General features: G+C 51.4%; 2 protein-coding genes across 4 annotated transcripts in view; one reads left to right on the top strand and one right to left on the bottom strand.

Moving 5' to 3' along the window:
* The first annotated feature begins 517 nt into the window (after positions 1-517).
* Positions 518-16,373, top strand: TM2D2 (TM2 domain containing 2). Of its 3 annotated transcripts, XM_060283137.1 has the most exons (7): positions 518-794; positions 9,373-9,460; positions 9,664-9,779; positions 10,524-11,022; positions 12,328-12,408; positions 14,356-14,401; positions 16,317-16,373. In XM_060283137.1, the coding sequence occupies exons 1-4, from the start codon at positions 571-573 to the stop codon at positions 10,735-10,737; spliced, it is 642 nt and encodes a 213-aa protein (XP_060139120.1). In that variant the 5' UTR covers positions 518-570; the 3' UTR covers positions 10,738-11,022; positions 12,328-12,408; positions 14,356-14,401; positions 16,317-16,373. The 3 variants fall into 3 exon arrangements, with proteins under 3 accessions (XP_060139120.1, XP_060139119.1, XP_034995462.1); XM_060283136.1 differs by lacking the exon at positions 14,356-14,401; XM_035139571.2 differs by lacking the exons at positions 12,328-12,408; positions 14,356-14,401.
* Positions 14,512-18,809, bottom strand: part of HTRA4 (HtrA serine peptidase 4) — a 30,336-nt gene continuing 26,038 nt past the window's right edge. Inside the window, exons 7-9 of the mRNA XM_035138992.2 lie at positions 17,964-18,021; positions 17,361-17,456; positions 14,512-14,679 (exon numbers count right to left, since the gene is read on the bottom strand). Coding sequence (XP_034994883.1) covers positions 14,514-14,679; positions 17,361-17,456; positions 17,964-18,021 — 320 coding nt within the window. The 3' untranslated portion in view covers positions 14,512-14,513. The remainder of the gene's footprint in view (positions 14,680-17,360; positions 17,457-17,963; positions 18,022-18,809) is intronic.

The following is an 18,809-nucleotide window of genomic DNA, read 5'->3' on the forward strand; positions in this document are numbered from 1 at the left end:
AAGTATCCGGATGGATGCTTAAGCAGGTGGTCACCGGGAAGTGACTAGAGACCATTTGAAATTCAGACACCGGGGAGGGAATGCTGCCCCCTGCAGACAACAAAGGGTTAGGGCTCTGCATTTCCTTAGCTCTCTATTTTCAAAATAAGAATAAGATAGAAAAATTCCTTCCAGTAGCACCTTAGAGACCAACTACTGTAAGTCTGTCATTGGTATGAGCTTTCGTGGGCATGCACACTTCTTCATATCTCTTTTTTCACTGGTTCTCGACGGCAGCCTGGCAGCCAATCGCAGGTGCGCTGGAAAAGCCGGCAAGGTTGCCCTAGAGACGCAGCTGGACTACAATTCCCAACATCCCTGACCGCTGCTGGCTGACGTCCACACGTTTTAGAGAGGCCTTCCTGCTCACCCCTCCACCGGAAATGTGCGCGGCGCGCCCTCTGCCGATTTCCCCGCCTCCAGCCTCGCAACTGGCTTCCGACTGGCTAGAAGAGAAATGCCCTTTCCTTATTGGCGGAGCGCGGCTTTTCTGGGTAACTTCCGAAGGAGCCTCTCCGCGCGGCGGGCGCCATGGCTGCCCGAGGGCCGCCGCTTTGCTACGCGCTGCTGTGTGGGCAGGCGGCGCTGCTGCTGGGCAACCTGCTCCTCCTGCAGGGCGTGCCTCGGAGCCACCAGCACAACGCCACGCACAGCCCCGAGCAACCCGACCCGGAGCCCACCGCCAGCGCCGGGGGAGGCGCCTTCTTCTGCGAAGGCCAAGGCCCCCACGGACCGCTCATTCGCTGCGACCACCTGTAAGGTCCCGCGAGACTTCCGGGAGGCAGCGGGGCTGGCCTGGGGGGAGGAGGAGGCGGACCAATGGGGAGGGGCCAGGAGGGCGGGGAGGAGCTTCTTTTTCTCTACCGCCTGTTCCGCCTTAGGAGGTCGAGGCGGCGGCGGCGCAGCACACCTTCTCCCCCACCCCCTCGCTTTAACCCTGCGAGCGGGGTTAGGCTGAGAGGCAGCTTCCTGACGCAGCCTGGATTCGCACCCTGGTCTCTCCCAGGCCCCAGTCAGGCACACTAACCACTAGGCCTCACTGGCTCCCAGGTAGTGGAAGATGGGAAGGGGAGTTAAAATGATATGGGGGCAGCAGGCGGATGAGGTCAGGCTGGGATCTGTGACTGGGATCGCCGAGGCCAGGGTTCAGATCCTATCACAGCCATAAAGCTTGGTGTGTATCCTTGGGTCGTAGAATCACAGAACTGTAGAGTTGGAAGGGACAATGAGGGTCATCTAGTCCAACCCCCTGCAGCAGTGCAGGAATCTTTTGCCCAATGTAGGGCTCGAACACACAACTTCTCAGAGTTGTTGGGAAGATCAATGAGGAGAGGAAGAACTGTGTTTGCCACCTGGAACTCCTTGGGGGGAAAGTGGGGTGTAAAGGTAGTAAAAAAAAAATACCCTTGGCATACTGTCTTGGCAGGGGTCTGCTTGGCGCTGGCCAGCTGTCACATTAAGCAGCCTAGAGGAATGCTATTTTGGGCACCCTTGGCAGGGGCAAAACTAGTACTTACGCACAGGCTCACTGGCGCCTCTCTGGAGGCTTCACTATCCTAGGGTGAAAAACCCAGCTAGCCCCCACCCCCTGGTAGCTACAGCCCTGCCCTAGGGCACTGTTGGAAATTTTAAGTTGTGTCCAGTGTGGTGAGGGCCAGAGGAAGCATCAAAATTGGTGGGCCTTGGGGCCCTGGTGGGTGTTCAGAAGTACTGAGGCATGCAGTGAGGACTGCGAGGTGAGGCCACAACCTCTGGGGGCAGGAGGCAGGATCCACAGGGGCAGTAATCTGGCCTCCAAGGAATGTATCGCCAGTGCTGCAGCTATGGTAGTGCTACAATAGCCACTGCTGTGGTGTGTTTCTTGGAGGCCAGATCTGCTACTTCCTGGGCAGCCCCTGTCCCCATGCTGCCTCTGCAGTGGCATCTCGGTGAATAGGAGGTGGTGCTGGTTTCCTCCCACCCCAGGGAGGAAATGGCAGGGGCTGCTCCTGGGGTCATAATTTGAGGCCAGTGGAGGGTGGCACAATGTTTTACTGCTTCTCTGTTGCCAAAATGTCTTGGAATGGCCCTGGGTACAGTGGTAGGCATTGTGACTTAGGGCGCATTCAACTCCTATACTCTAAGGTCAACTTTTAAAAAATTACTTATGTACCGATTGCATTGTTAACCATGTTTTTAAAAATCCAGACAGAAACTTCAGCAATAAAGGACTTTACTTATATACCGCCAGCTCAGAGTAGGAGTCAGCTGAGATGGTGGTTTAAACACAGATGCAAATCCAGTTCCTACTGACGTAAACTGCTGCTTTCTGGGCGCAGAGGTGTGAAAGCTCCTTAGTTTAGTTTAGTTCTTGTGTGAAGAATTAAAGGGGTAAGGATGGAACACAAAGGGTTTTTTAACGGTGGAAGGCTGTGGAATGTGCATGGAAGGATGAGAGGTGCCAGGGTGCAAGACAAAGGGGTTGCCAAAGTCTAGGGCTGGGATACATCCCAATCCCAAAGAAGGGCAGTGCCAAAGAATGCTCCAACTACCGCACAATTGTGCTCATTTCACATGCTAGCAAGGTTATGCTTAAAATTCTACAAGGCAGGCTGAAGCAGTATGTGGACCGAGAACTCCCAGAAGTGCAAGCTGGATTTTGAAGGGGCAGAGGAACCAGAGACCAAATAGCAAACATGCGCTGGATTATGGAGAAAGCTAGAGAGTTCCAGAAAAACATCTACTTCTGCTTCATTGACTACGCAAAAGCATTTGACTGTGCCGACCACAGCAAACTATGGCAAGTTCTTAAAGAAATGGGAGTGCCTGATCACCTCATCTGTCTCCTGAGAAATCTCTATGTAGGAAAACCTAGAAAGGAACGCTGTGATCACTAAAAGTCAGCATGGGTTTCTGAAAAATAGGTCATGTCAGACTAATCTGATCTCATTTTTTGACAGAGTCACAAGCCTGGTAGATGAAAGGAACGCTGTGGGTGGAGCATATCTTGATTTCAGCAAGGCCTTTGACAAGGTGCCCCATGATATTCTTGTAAATAAACTAGTAAAATGCAGGCTAGACAATGCTACCATTCAGTGGATTTGTAACTGGCTGACTGACCGAAGCCAAAGGGTGCTCATCAATGGCTTCTCTTCTCCTGTAGAGAAGTGACTAGTGGGGTGCCACAGGGTTCTGTCTTGGGCCCAGTCGTATTCAACATCTTCATCAATGACTTGGATGATGGGCTTGAGGGCATCCTGATCAAGTTTGCAGATGACACCAAATTGGGAGGGGTGGCTAATACCCCAGAGGACAGGATCACACTTCAAAATGACCTTAACAGATTAGACAACTGGGCCAAAGCAAACAAGATGAATTTTAACAGGGAGAAATGTAAAGTACCGTGTTTCTCATATTTTAAGGCATCCCCAAAAAATAAGCCATGACAGGATTTCTAAGGGTTGGTGAAAAATAAGACATACCCCGAAAATAAGCCATGTCGTGTAGCCCCGACCGAGCGAGAGGCGAAGGCGCGGGACCCAGCAGGAGCTCCCTGCCTGCTTCCCCGAGCCGTCGCGCATCGGGGGACAGAGCCGAAGATCGGCGGGCGCTCCTTGCTGGGCTTGACAAGCCCGGCAAACAGCGCCCGCCGATCTTCGGACCTGTGCTGTGTGACAGGCAGGGGTGGGGGGAAGCGGAGATCGTTCTCCGCTCTCCCCCCACCCCCGCCTGTCACCAAAGATCGGCGGGCGCTCCTTGCTGGGCTTGACAAGCCCGGCAAACAGCGCCCGCCGATCTTCGGACCTGTCCTGTGTGACAGGCGGGGGGGGGGGAAGCGGAGATCGTTCTCCGCTCTCCCCCCATCCCCGCCTGTCACCAAAGATCGGCGGGCGCTGTTTGCCGGGCTTGACAAGCCCGGCAAACAGCGCCCGCCGATCTTCGGACCTGTCCTGTGTGACAGGCGGGGGTGGGGGGGAAGCGGAGATCGTTCTCCGCTCTCCCCCCACCCCCGCCTGTCACCAAAGATCGGCGGGCGCTCCTTGCTGGGCTTGACAAGCCCGGCAAACAGCGCCCGCCGACCTGTGCTGTGTGACAGGCGGGGGTGGGGGGGAAGCGGAGATCGTTCTCCGCTCTCCGCCCACCCCCGCCTGTCACCGAAGATCGGCGGGCGCTGTTTGCTGGGCTTGACAAGCCCGGCAAACAGCGCCCGCCGATCTTCGGACCTGTCCTGTGTGACAGGCGGGGGTGGGGGGGAAGCGGAGATCATGCTCCGCTCTCCCCCCACCCCCGCCTGTCACCAAAGATCGGCGGGCGCTGTTTGCTGGGCTTGACAAGCCCAGCAAACAGCGCCCGCCGATCTTCGGCCCTGTGCTGTGTGACAGGCGGGGGTGGGGGAGAAGCGGAGATCGTTCTCCGCTCTCCCCCCATCCCCGCCTGTCACCGAAGATCGGCGGGCGCTCCTAGCTGGGCTTGACAAGCCCGGCAAACAGCGCCCGCCGACCTGTGCTGTGTGACAGGCGGGGGTGGGGGGGAAGCGGAGATCGTTCTCCGCTCTCCCCCCACCCCCGCCTGTCACCGAAGATCGGCGGGCGCTGTTTGCTGGGCTTGACAAGCCCGGCAAACAGCGCCCGCCGATCTTCGGCCCTGTGCTGTGTGACAGGCGGGGGTGGGGGAGAAGCGGAGATCGTTCTCCGCTCTCCCCCCATCCCCGCCTGTCACCGAAGATCGGCGGGCGCTCCTAGCTGGGCTTGACAAGCCCGGCAAACAGCGCCCGCCGATCTTCGGACCTGTCCTGTGTGACAGGCGGGGGTGGGGGGAAGCGGAGATCGTGCTCCGCTCTCCCCCCATCCCCGCCTGTCACCGAAGATCGGCGGGCGCTCCTAGCTGGGCTTGACAAGCCCGGCAAACAGCGCCCGCCGACCTGTGCAGTGTGACAGGCGGGGGTGGGGGGGAGCGGAGATCGTTCTCCGCTCTCCCCCCACCCCCGCCTGTCACCGAAGATCGGCGGGCGCTGTTTGCTGGGCTTGACAAGCCCGGCAAACAGCGCCTGCCGATCTTCGGACCTGTCCTGTGTGACAGGCGGGGGTGGGGGGGAAGCGGAGATCGTTCTCCGCTCTCCCCCCACCCCCGCCTGTCACCGAAGATCGGCGGGCGCTGTTTGCTGGGCTTGACAAGCCCGGCAAACAGCGCCCGCCGATCTTCGGACCTGTCCTGTGTGACAGGCGGGGGTGGGGGGGGGAAGCGGAGATCGTTCTCCGCTCTCACCCCACCCCCGCCTGTCACCAAAGATCGGCGGGCGCTCCTTGCTGGGCTTGACAAGCCCGGCAAACAGCGCCCGCCGATCTTCGGACCTGTCCTGTGTGACAGGCGGGGGTGGGGGGGAAGCGGAGATCGTGCTCCGCTCTCCCCCCACCCCCGCCTGTCACCAAAGATCGGCGGGCGCTGTTTGCTGGGCTTGACAAGCCCGGCAAACAGCGCCCGCCGACCTGTGCTGTGTGACAGGCGGGGGTGGGGGAGAAGCGGAGATCGTTCTCCGCTCTCCCCCCATCCCCGCCTGTCACCGAAGATCGGCGGGCGCTCCTAGCTGGGCTTGACAAGCCCGGCAAACAGCGCCCGCCGACCTGTGCTGTGTGACAGGCGGGGGTGGGGGGGAAGCGGAGATCGTTCTCCGCTCTCCGCCCACCCCCGCCTGTCACCGAAGATCGGCGGGCGCTGTTTGCTGGGCTTGACAAGCCCGGCAAACAGCGCCCGCCGATCTTCGGACCTGTCCTGTGTGACAGGCGGGGGTGGGGGGGAAGCGGAGATCGTTCTCCGCTCTCCCCCCACCCCCGCCTGTCACCAAAGATCGGCGGGCGCTCCTTGCTGGGCTTGACAAGCCCGGCAAACAGCGCCCGCCGATCTTCGGACCTGTCCTGTGTGACAGGCGGGGGTGGGGGAGAAGCGGAGATCGTTCTCCGCTCTCCCCCCATCCCCGCCTGTCACTGAAGATCGGCGGGCGCTCCTAGCTGGGCTTGACAAGCCCGGCAAACAGCGTCCGCCGACCTGTGCTGTGTGACAGGCGGGGGTGGGGGGGAAGCGGAGATCGTTCTCCGCTCTCCCCCCATCCCCGCCTGTCACCGAAGATCGGCGGGCGCTCCTAACTGGGCTTGACAAGCCCGGCAAACAGCGCCCGCCGACCTGTGCTGTGTGACAGGCGGGGGTGGGGGGGAAGCGGAGATCGTTCTCCGCTCTCCGCCCACCCCCGCCTGTCACCGAAGATCGGCGGGCGCTGTTTGCTGGGCTTGACAAGCCCGGCAAACAGCGCCCGCGTGCACTTTATTAAAAAATAAGACATCCCTCAAAAATAAGCCATGTTCGGACCTGTCCTGTGTGACAGGCGGGGGTGGGGGGGAAGCGGAGATCGTGCTCCGCTCTCCCCCCACCCCCGCCTGTCACCAAAGATCGGCGGGCGCTGTTTGCTGGGCTTGACAAGCCCGGCAAACAGCGCCCGCCGACCTGTGCTGTGTGACAGGCGGGGGTGGGGGAGAAGCGGAGATCGTTCTCCGCTCTCCCCCCATCCCCGCCTGTCACCGAAGATCGGCGGGCGCTCCTAACTGGGCTTGACAAGCCCGGCAAACAGCGCCCGCCGACCTGTGCTGTGTGACAGGCGGGGGTGGGGGGGAAGCGGAGATCGTTCTCCGCTCTCCGCCCACCCCCGCCTGTCACCGAAGATCGGCGGGCGCTGTTTGCTGGGCTTGACAAGCCCGGCAAACAGCGCCCGCCGATCTTCGGACCTGTCCTGTGTGACAGGCGGGGGTGGGGGGGAAGCGGAGATCGTTCTCCGCTCTCCCCCACCCCCGCCTGTCACCAAAGATCGGCGGGCGCTCCTTGCTGGGCTTGACAAGCCCGGCAAACAGCGCCCGCCGATCTTCGGACCTGTCCTGTGTGACAGGCGGGGGTGGGGGAGAAGCGGAGATCGTTCTCCGCTCTCCCCCCATCCCCGCCTGTCACTGAAGATCGGCGGGCGCTCCTAGCTGGGCTTGACAAGCCCGGCAAACAGCGTCCGCCGACCTGTGCTGTGTGACAGGCGGGGGTGGGGGGGAAGCGGAGATCGTTCTCCGCTCTCCGCCCACCCCCGCCTGTCACCGAAGATCGGCGGGCGCTGTTTGCTGGGCTTGACAAGCCCGGCAAACAGCGCCCGCGTGCACTTTATTAAAAAATAAGACATCCCTCAAAAATAAGCCATGTCGTGTTTTTTTGAAGAAAAAATTAATATAAGACATGACTTATAATATGAGAAACACGGTACTACACTTGGGCAAAAAAAATGAAAGGCACAAATACAGGATGGGTGACACCTGGCTTGAGAGCAGTACATGTGAAAAGGATCTAGGAGTCTTGGTAGACCACAAACTTGACATGAGTCAACAGTGTGATGCAGCAGCTAAAAAAGCCAATGCAATTCTGGGCTGCATCAAAAGGAGTATAGCATCTAGATCAAGGGAAGTAATAGTACCTCTGTATTCTGCTCTGGTCAGACCTCACCTGAGTACTGTGTCCAGTTCTGGGCACCACAGTTCAAGAAGGATACTGACAAGCTGGAACGTGTCCAGAAGAGGGCAACCAAAATGGTCAAAGGCCTGGAAACGATGCCTTATGAGGAACGGCTTAGGGAGCTGGGTATGTTTAGCCTGGAGAAGAGAAGGGTAAGGGGTGATTTGATAGCCATGTTCAAATATATTAAAGGATGCCATATAGAAGAGGGTGAAAGGTTGTTTTCTACTGCTCCAGAGAAGCGGACACGGAGCAATGGATTCAAACTACAAGAAAGAAGATTCCACCTAAATATTAGGAAGAACTTCCTGACAGTAAGAGCTGTTTGACAGTGGAATTTGCTGCCAATGAATGTGGTGGAGTCTCCTTCTTCAGAGGTCTTTAAGCAGAGGCTTCACAGCCATCTGTCAGGAATGCTTTGATGGTGTTTCCTGCTTGGCAGGGGGTTGGACTGGGTGGCCCTTGTGGTCTCTTCCAACTCTATGGTTCTATGACAAGAAGCTACAGTTAGAACTGAATATGGAACAACTGATTGGTTCAAAATTGGGAAAGGAGTATGACAAGGCTGTATATTGTCTCCCTGCTTATTTAACTTATATGCAGAATTCATCATGCGAAAGGCTGGACTGGATGAATCCCAAGCCGGAATTAAGATTGCCAGAAGAAACATCAACAACCTCAGATATACTGATGACACAACCTTGATGGCAAAAAGTGAGGAGGAATTAAAGAACCTTTTAATGAGGGTGAAAGAGGAGAGTGCAAAATATGGTCTGAAGCTCAACATCAAAAAAACCAAGATCATGGCCACTGGTCCCATCACCTCCTGGCAAATAGAAGGGGGGAAACAGAGACAGTGAGAGATTTTACTTTCTTGGGTTCCATGATCACTGCAGATGGTGACAGCAGTCCCGAAATTAAAAGACGCCTGCTTCTTGGGAGAAAAGCAATGACAAACCTAGACAGCATCTTTAAAAGCAGAGACATCACCTTGCCTACAAAGGTCCGTATAGTTAAAGCTATGGTTTTCCCAGTAGTGATGTATGGAAGTGAGAGCTGGACCATAAAGAAGGCTGATAGCCAAAGAACTGATGCTTTTGAATTATGGTGCTGGAGGAGACTCTTGAGAGTCCCATGGACTGCAAGAAGATCAAACCTATCCATTCTGAAGGAAATCAGCCCTGAGTGCTCACTGGAAGGGCAGATCCTGAAGCTGAGGCTCCTATACTTTGGCCACCTCATGAGAAGAGAAGATTCCCTGGAAAAGACCCTGGTGTTGGGAAAAATTGAGGGCACTAGGAGAAGGGGACGACAGAGGACGAGATGGTTGGACAGTGTTCTGTGTCCATGGGATCACGAAGAGTCGGACATGACTAAACAACAACAAGGGCTGGGATATGAATTGGAGCAAACTGGAGGCAATGCCAAAGGCCTGGAGGGGAGTGGCAGAAGTTGAAGTTGGACAAAGAGAGGGGATGGTTGATGGGAAAGGGAGAAGGGAGTGTGTTGGAAATGGAGTATTAATCTTGATGGCAGGTGTATGGGGTGAGATGCAAGATGAAAGGTAAGATGCAAGCAGTAAACTCCCCCAGTTAGGAATGTATGCTGGAGAGGCTGCTATGGAAGCAGACTGGAAAAGGGATGGGGTGCTAGCCTGGTGCTTGATGCTAGCCTGATCAATTTAAGGAAACTGGGGGACATTTATGAATTACTGCTGTGTTCTGACTCCGGCCTTTGTTTCAGCTCTTGGTCCTGCGTTCTGAAACTTAACTCTGGAGCACCTCTTCTCAAAATCAAACTCACTTTGTCATTTATTTGCAGACCTGAGGAGTTCGTAGAGTGTGAGGCTCCCATGGATCATGGTGGAAATGCAAGTGCCCGAGAGGAACTGGGCTACGGATGTCTCAAGGTGGGCTCAAAAGGGATTATTTTGCTACTCTAATATTAGATAAATGTCTGGCAAATTTGGGGTAGGGATAAAGAGGCTCGATTTCCTGCTCCCTTTGTTCCCAGATAAATGTATTCACTATGGAAAATGTATACTTAAAACAAGAAATCTAGCTCAATAAATTCTTAATTCCGTCGGCTGTTGTTGTTTTGTCCCTGTAATAGTTTGGTGGTCAGGCATATAGCGATGTGAGCCACACTCAAGTCCATTGCAAGGCACTGGATGGCATTGAATGTGCAGGCCAGCGGACCTTTCGGCGGGGGAATAAGCCATGCATAAAGTGAGTTTCCTTTTTGTTTTGTTTTTTGAGATTATTGAACCCAGAATTCCTTTGCAATATTCATTGTGTGGCAGGCGGTGCACAGGCCTGTCCCCACTTCTCCATGTCCAAGCTGCCTTTTTTTGGTCCAGCTATGACACGAATGTTGTTTGCCACTGAATCGGAACAAACATCAATCGAGTTTTCTGTGGATTGCAATTTGTTCCAATTCAGAGGTAAACAGCAGGTTTTCCCTGGGTAAAATTGCAGGACAAAAAAAAAATACTTCTTGAAAATGGACCTAGAGATCCTGGGCCTGGGCCTAGAAAGCGCAGTACAAACGGAAGTGGGGGTGAGTCCTATGCGAGGCAGATCTAACTCTCCTCTCCCATATTGTGTTTTACTGACTTCAAGTGTAAGGAACTATTCTTGTCACAAACGAAGAGTAAATGCTGGTCTCTTCACTGTTCCAGCCAACTAATTCATCTTTCTTGATGGTAAAATTTCCTTACCGCCCACCAATGCTTGATGGAAGGAGGATTCAGCTTGTGCCGTAGAATTCCCTACCACCCACCTAGAATCCTGAAACGCCCACTAGTGGGCGGTAGGGACCAGGTTGTCAACCCCTGGGCTAGTACATTTTAAGTACATAGAGATTCTGTGCATGCTCCTTTATGCCCATTAGAGGGAACTGTTGTACAGTGAGGGCAAGGGTGGATTCCAGCTCGCCATGTGAAAGTTTTATCCAATTTTGTTCTCTCTCAGGTACACGGGGCACTACTTCATAACTACTCTCCTCTACTCCTTTTTCTTGGGCTGCTTTGGAGTGGATCGCTTCTGCCTGGGGCACACAGGCACAGCTGTGGGGAAACTGCTCACCCTTGGAGGACTTGGGATCTGGTGGTTTGTGGACTTGATTCTTCTTATCACTGGGGGACTGATGCCCAGTGATGGAAGCAACTGGTGTACCATTTACTGAAAGTCTACCAAAGAAGAAATGGGAGGAGATTCTTTGCTTAGCTGGAGGCCTAATGCTTGGATCCTGTCTTGTAGCAAGTATAGAGGCAACACCGGTGTACTCATTTGGCTGTGAAATGACATCCTTCTAAAATGGAAATACCAGAAAAATGCAAACCATAATTCTGCTATACATACCTCATTGTCTTGTTTAAATGAGAGCTATGCTTTCCCCATCCACAAGGACCTGGGAAGACTTCTGCCCTGTAGAATAAACCTCAAAAATGGATTTGCAACTGTCATGAAGGTATTGTAGTTCCTTATGTCCTTACACACTTGCGTACGTTCTAGGAGGTGCCAAGGAAGTAACTGGCTTACCCTATTCTGCTTAATCCTAGTTCTCACTGCTATACACTTTAGAAGAGGTTTTCCAAATACGTTTATGCCGCCTATATTAGCTGAAAATACCCGGTGAAGTTGATGTAACTGCAAAAGTTACTGTCTTGTTTGATTTTAGTTCACGCTGGCAGGACTGTTTTCCCGTAAGAATGTTGGCCCACATGAGACAGAATGCTCCCTTAAGTTTCCCTTTCTTGTAAAAGGACATGAAGTCTGCGGGATTGCTTCCTCATTCTCTGTGAATCTTATATTGTGATGGGATGTGGGGAAAGTAGTTATCTTGACATTTAGCAATGTCAAGCCCAATTTATTGCAGAACTTTTTTGCAAAGCCAGAGAAATCCAAGTGTAGTAAACCGCCCCTGCTCTCCCCAAAGAGCCATTTGCTGGCTCATTTTAATAAAGTTGGGGAATTGGCCTATTTTCAGTATGAGCCACAACTTAAATTGCAATTAATCAGGAAGAATGCCTCTTTGCAGTGTGTTAGACTCACAGCAGCACCTGATTAGTCTTTCCTAGCCTCCATTTAAGTATGTTCTAGTGACTAATGATCAGTCCATGCTGTAGATCAGACCTGTGGCTGGTTGGCCGGGGCCGGGGGGGGGGGGGTTGTTAATGCAACTACCGGCATGTGTACTTTTCAATAACAGCATGCAAAATGTATTTCCATGTTGAGCAGATGCAGGGTTTTTTTTAAGCTGATGGGTAAGAATAAAGTCTGGCAATCTTAAACTTAAATATGTAACTATTTTAATTTTGTTTTGAAATTGTTATAAAAATTATCTTCTAGACTAATACCTGGAAGTGGCATGGGGATGGGTATTCTGAAAAGCTTGTTTGTTCCCATCAAGAGATTGGCAAATACTTGGAGCAGGGGTCAGCAAACTTTTTCAGCAGGGGGCTGGTCCACTGTCCTTCAGACTTTGTGGGGGGCTGAACTATATTTTGGAGGGGGGGGGTGAACGAATTCCTATGCCTCACAAATAACCTAGAAATGCATTTTAAGTAAAAGGACACATTCTACTCATGTAAAAACACGCTGATTCCCGGACCGTCTGTGGGCAGGATTTAGAAGGCTGGATTGGGCTGGATTCGGGCCCCGGGCCTTAGTTTGCCTACCCATGATTTGGAGAGTAGGTGCTTAAATAGTTACAAACACCTTGGAGGGGATACTTACCTACCATATTTTGCCTTTGCTTCATGGTGTTGGGAAGGAATATCCACCAGAGCCGGCATTCTCAAGACTGAAGTGGCCTTAATGGCCCCTGCCCGCCCTGCACCAGCCACCTGGAGAGGTCTGTATTAAACTTAAACTTGTATTGCAGGCAACCTCCAACATTTGGCACACCTTCAGCTCTTAAGTTGGCCCACTAGAAAACGGGATGAGTTGAGTTAAATCTCTGTTTGTGTGTAGTAGGGGCATTGCACAAGGTTACCTTCCGCCTTTGTCAGCCTATAGAGATCTGTGGTTGAAAGGATTCATACCCCCTGCTTAACTGTTTTGTCTCACTTAAATGAGTAATATATATATATGGAAGAAAATGGCTTGTCCATTTTCTATTAGAACTATTTGATTTGTTCATACTAGAAAACTACCGTATTTTTCGCTCCATAACATGCAATTTTTTTCCTCCTCAGGAGTAAGGAGAAATCTCTGTGCGTGTTACGGAGCAAAGGCACTAGTCAGAGCCGATTACAGGCTGTGCGTGGCAAAGCGGGAGTCCCACACAGCCTGTAAGCAGCTTTCACTCCGCTGGCTGTGAAGGGGGGGGGGGGAGCAGAAAAAAAGCAGCAGCAGCAGCAACCAGGAAGGCAGAGAGGGAGAAACGTCCCTCAGCCAGCCCCGCACACGCATGTCACCCGGAGGCAGCCTCTCTCTCTTGCTGTCCCTCCACTCGGGCGGATCTGATGCCTTATTGCCAGCTGCACAGCAACAGCAACAGCAACAGCGAGGAAGGCAAGAGAGAGAAACGTCCCTCAGCCAGCCCCGGAGGCAGTCAGTCTCTCTCTCTCTCTCGGGTTGGAAAAAGGGCAGGCGGTGGCAGAAGAGGAGCACGCGGGGGGGGGGGGGGTTTGCAAAGCGGGCCACCTGGGAGGGGGAATGCACCCGGCTTGGCGTCCTCCCTTCTTCTCCCCCCCTCCCCCTCCCCCTGCCCCCCACTCTCTCCTTTCCATTCCTCCGCTCTCCCCCAGCCGCCCATCCCACCCTCCTTTTGCACATGCACACCCTGGCCAAGCAGGCTACAGTTGCACAACTTTTAACCCAGGTTGTGCTCAGCTAGAATTACAGGTGGCAACCCCCCAAAGAGCCAGCTTGCTTTTTCTTGGCGTCGGCAGCAACCTCGGAGACACCCACCCTCCTTCTGGTGCTGCAACTCGAATGCCAGTTTGGAAATGGCACACATAGAGAAGAGGAGGAAGATGAATCAAGGATGCTCTCTCTCTCTCTCTTCTGCTCGCCCCTTTCCCTGTAACCTCCATGCAGTCGAAATAACAACAAGAATAACAATAAGAGCCCCCTAATGATCCTAATGCAAGCGCATGGGATCCTCCGGTAAACCCTCTTTGGCTGTTGCTACTGCAGAGCCGGACAAGCTTCTGAAGTGCTTTTCTCTTGATTTCACTCTAAATCTAAAATTATATTCAAAAAAGGAGCGGCGGTGGTGGGGGAGGCGGAGGAGAGGCTGGAAAGATGTGAGCCTATCACTGAAGCAAATGCGCTTGCTTGCTGCCCTTTCTCTCAACTTACGGTATGTGCCTGCACTCTCTCCTGCTGCTGAATAAATGCACAATTTCCCAGGGACCCTCAGATTGCCCTGTTAATTAAATCAATTCATTATGCTCAGATCTGATTAGCAACCCTCCTCCCCACTTCTTTGAATCAATTATTCAATACACAAACCTGTGCCAGAGGTGTCTTAAGTATTAGCTTATTTAATTCCAAGGACACTAATTCCAAGGACACTAGGGCGAGGGGACTTTTCTCATTCTGACAAAACACAAAAGCACAGTTAAAGTGTGTGTGAGAGAGGGGGGAACGGGGGGGGAACAGTGTGTGTGTATAGCTGGGGGAAAGAAGCACCACTGGCACAGGTGCTCCAATATAAATAAGCGCTATCAATCCCATACACACTTTCATGGAAGTGTTTATTTACTTCTCTGACGCATTCTGAGAAAATGTAGACAGGATCAGGCTGCAAGACAGATTTCTTTTTTTCTTCTTCTTATTTTCCTCTAAAAAGTAGGTGCGTGTTACGGTCTGGTGCGTGTTATGGTCCATAAAATACGGTAAGAGCTACAAGTATGTTTCCACTTTGTACAGTTTTTTCCTAAACTGTTTCTGATAAGAGTATACGACAATTTAGGATTTCAACACACTTTCTGCAGAGGGCACCTTTTTTTAATTAATTTCATCAGGTGTAACTGTCACAATGAGATCTTCGTTTCCTCGCCGTACAACAATGGAGAGGGTGTCACTGTTTTGAACAGTGTCTGTTACATCTCTGGTTGAAGTGACTGTTTTCCCATTCATTGCTATAATGACATCACCGTCTTGCAAGCCGGCACTGCAACCAAAGACAGAAATGTTAAAATACAGGAAGCATTTGACTACTGTGGCACACTTTTAGACAGCCATAGTTTCCCCTTATCAAGTCCCCTTCAGGTTGGCCTCTTGCTCCTATTGCACACATAACCTCTAAAAGAAGCACAGGATGCTTTGGAAGAACCACTGCAGGGACTCTTGTCTTAGGAGAGACCTTACCACCTTCCGGGGCCTTGTTTCAACGTGGGAAGCTTTCAGAGTACTTGATGTCAGTACAAAACTTCTTTGGGCTAAGGGGAATTGTATGAACACCTGCCCGCAGGGCTTCATCACAGCTGTCCCTATACTTCAGCATAGAAAGTGTGTGAGATGCAGTCACATTTTGACAGACAAGCACCTGGAGTGGAAGCAGCTGCCCAACATCTGTCCCCAAGAGAGTGCACTAGGGCTGGGTGATAACTGGTTTTCAATATCGTGATATATCACCAGCTAAACATCGTGATATATCGATGTATCAAATAAGGAAGGAACTATGCAGAGCCGAGCAGGACAATGTCCTGGCAACTGCTACTACTTAAGGGTCTAAAACTGATAAATTATTATATTATCAATCACCTCGTGGTCACTTTCAGCAGCAGGCAAGCCAGAATGCATCCAAATGAGACTTTGGGTTTGGGGCTTGGCTACCAAATGGTGGTAATCAGAACAATCCAAAGTTTGGTGATGTGTCATAGTGAAGACCAAGACTCTGGGACTTCCAGCAGGCCTGCTAGGAAGCAGCAGTGGCACAAGAATCAGTCTGCAAAGCCTCACCATGGCAGTGGGCAGTGGCTGCAGAAGCGCTGGCAGCCTGCAAGGACCTGTTGCAGTGGCTGCAGTAGTGGTGACCTTGCGGCAGAGGCAAAAGCGACAATGGCCTGCAAGGCCTTGTCATGGAGGTGGCAGTAGTGGTGGCCTTGCAGTTGTGGCAGAAGATGGCAGAAGCAGAGGTGGCCTGCAAGACCTCATTGAGGCAGGCTGCCACAGCTTCTGCCATCGCCTGCCACTACCGCCAGGAGAGCTTGCAGGCCACCGCCACTTCTTGCCACCATGGCGAGGCCTTGCAAGCCCCACTGCTGGTGTTGCCATTGGGCCTCACAGGCTGCCACTACTATTGGTGCCATGCGATGCTGCTGCAAGGCCTCGCAAGATGCCGCTACTTCTGCCGCCGTGAGACCTTGCAAGCTGCTGCTGCTACTTCTGCCCCCTCCAGTTGTCGCCATGAGGGCTTGCAGAGCACCACTGATTGTGCCGCTACTGCGAGGCCTTGCAGGTTGTCCCCGCTATTGCCAACATGTGCCGTGGTCATCCTTATTTCAGATATTGTGGTAGATTGCAGGGTTTAGCTGGTGAGTTAGCGTGATGTTTAGTTGGTGAGTTACACACATTGTGATTCGCAATCTATTGCCGGCTCAGATATTATGGAACAACACAATGTGAACTTCAAACTGGTTTTGACTGATATATCAACATATTGCCCAGCCTAGTGTACACCCAGAATATTAGGTTTTGTTTTAATTTTGCTTTAAAAGTGTTACTGTAAACCCACCTTAGGTTTGCTCTAAAGATGGAAACATAATTTGCACACTTTGTGATCTTCACACAATTGTGTCTTCATAGGCTTTTCTCTGTACAGCAGCCTTCCCCAGCCCAGTGCCAGATGTTTTGGACTCCAACTCCTCCAGCAGCTGGTGCTGGTGGGAAGCTGCTCTTCTACAGCTGCCTCAGTCTGCCCTGGTTTCCTGCCCGCCTTGGGGATCAACATTCACAGAGATGGCTAAGTGGGCTATTTCCTATCTTACTATCCCTGCTCCTAGAAGACTGCTGTGAGCCATGGTTATGCAAACAGTTTAGTAAATGCACCTCTGTACAAATCTTCATAAAGAATATAGCGTGTGTCTCTCTCTTTTTTAAATCCCATGGGGAACAGGGAATTGGATGCAATAATAACAGCTCACTCCCTGGCTTCAGCAACAGCCCCTCATAATAAAGTTTGAAGGGATGACATTTTGTGCCTCTGCTCAGATAGGAAGACAGAGCAGCCTGGTGAGGACTGGTACCACTTGCCCAGGGTGGCTTTTACCTCATCAATAATATGCTTGCACAGCTCTGACCCTTACTCACAACCTGAACCACCATAACAGACACTGCAGCCAGCCTTAGCTAAGTGATGCAATGGTTCAAACATCAGCTGTTCCCGTCTATCTCTTGAGTAGGGCTTCCAGCAGGTGTGGAGAATCATTGCCCCCCCTCCTCCAGATGTTGATGAACTAAACAGCAGGGCACTTCCTTTGCAGTATGTCCAGTGTTTAATGCAGGTAACACAACATACACCGTTATGTTGCTACTTATTAAAACAGTTCACTACTGGTATAAGGGACGTAAATCAATACATGAAATATTGGGGGGGGGGGTGCTGAACGAAGCTGGCTTATAGCACAGGTGTGTCCCTGTGGCCAAGATCCAGTTCTGTGCTGCAATTATTATTTTTTAACATTTTCTGCAAGAACATGGGTAGCACCGTACTATCATTGCAGCAAGAAGAGAGAGTGTGTGTGAGAGCAGCACTTCTAAATCAGAGACATTCCCAGAGAAGCAAGGCAAGCACTCTTACTTTTTATCTAATCCCAGTAGCATATGTGTGGGTAGAAATGAATATTTTACCTTGCAGCTGCTGTTCCTTGAATCACTTCGTAGACATAGATACCTGAGCTCAGGTCTGGGAAATCCCTGTCCCGCCGTCTCAGTTCACGGATGAGACTAAGGGAAGAGATCAGGACAGTTCAGTCATTTGGGTGGTCTACCCACTAAATGCAGAAACCCCAAATCTAATCAAAACACTGTAGGTGTTTAGCAGCACAACTGAGCCTCCCCCAACTGGTGATAGTGCTGCCAGGAAACATCTCTGCCAGCAGGGAACACTACATGGGCATTTGGTGGGTGTGAGGACACACCTTTCACGTGGGGTGGGGTGGGGTGTCCTACTGCGGCTTCAAAGAGGAACTCTGAGGACATCACCACCATCAACATTTCCCCAAGTTCTACCTATTGAGCAAATATCAAGTTTCCCACTTAAGCTGTTTTAGGGAGTAAGTGGGAAATAATGGTTTAAGGGGCAGTTTACATAACAAAGATCCTGAGTGGCCATTGGCAAATGGGTACTCTAAATAACTTTTTTTTGGGGGGGGGGCCTTCAATCATGCAATACTAACATGAGCTTGGCCTAATACTGAGAGGCCAGGCAGGGATGTGGGACTGAGGACTTACTTGAAAGTGAGAGGGAGCATTCGGAGTCCCAGGTATTTTTTCTTGGGCCTGATCTTCCCTAGAGAGACATGAGAGTTAGAAGCATTCTCAACAAGTTATGAAAAGAAAGGACAAATTGGGTCTCATCCTCTCTCTTTCTCTGTGTATACAAAGGCCTAAACAAGCAGATTTTCCGGACTTCCAAGAGGGGAAAAGGTAATTTTGGTGGGAATGTATGCCCCAAATGAGAAAAAAGCAGTTTCCCCCACAAAAAAACTGGAAACAATGACTGGAATACGCAGACCAAAATATCATCTTAATGGGAGACTTAAGCGGAGTTCCATCATTAGAAAAAGATAGATCAGCTAGGAAAAAGGATACAAAAGAAGGCAGATTTTTTTGACTTGGCCCAAACTCTAAATTCGATCGATATTTGGAGAGTAAAACATTTGTTTGATAAACAGTTCACTTTTTATTCTCATGTTTATGACCATGACAGCAGTTCACGGATAGATGCTGTATGGATTTCCAAAGAATTGGAATCCAAAGTTTAAAAAAAATGAAATTAATCCCAGGACACTGTCAGATCACAATTCCATGATAATGGAAAGTCAAAAGGAAAGTCAAACAACATTTAGATGGGGACTGCATGAAGATCTATTAGAAGATCAAATTTTCATGGTAAAAGCAAAGAAGGTTCTGGGGGACTATTTAGAAATAAACCTCCACGGTCAGACCAAATTACAAACGGTCTGGGATGCAAGTAAGGCGGTGATGAGAGGACTGTTTATACAACAATATTCAATTGAAAGAAAAAAGGGAAATTTTTTAGATGAAATTATGGAAAAGGAGAAGGATTTGTCAAAA

Source organism: Zootoca vivipara, chromosome 15 (genome assembly GCF_963506605.1).
Source record: "Zootoca vivipara chromosome 15, rZooViv1.1, whole genome shotgun sequence".
Classification (NCBI taxonomy): Eukaryota; Metazoa; Chordata; class Lepidosauria; order Squamata; family Lacertidae; genus Zootoca; species Zootoca vivipara.

Bases quoted from the DNA above. Each gene is read 5' to 3' on its own strand.
- TM2D2 (XM_060283137.1), top strand. From the start codon at position 571: ATGGCTGCCCGAGGGCCGCCGCTTTGCTACGCGCTGCTGTGTGGGCAG. The intron at 795-9,372 runs GTAAGGTCCCGC...ATTTATTTGCAG, and splicing joins CTCATTCGCTGCGACCACCT to ACCTGAGGAGTTCGTAGAGT. The intron at 9,780-10,523 runs GTGAGTTTCCTT...GTTCTCTCTCAG, and splicing joins GGGAATAAGCCATGCATAAA to GTACACGGGGCACTACTTCA.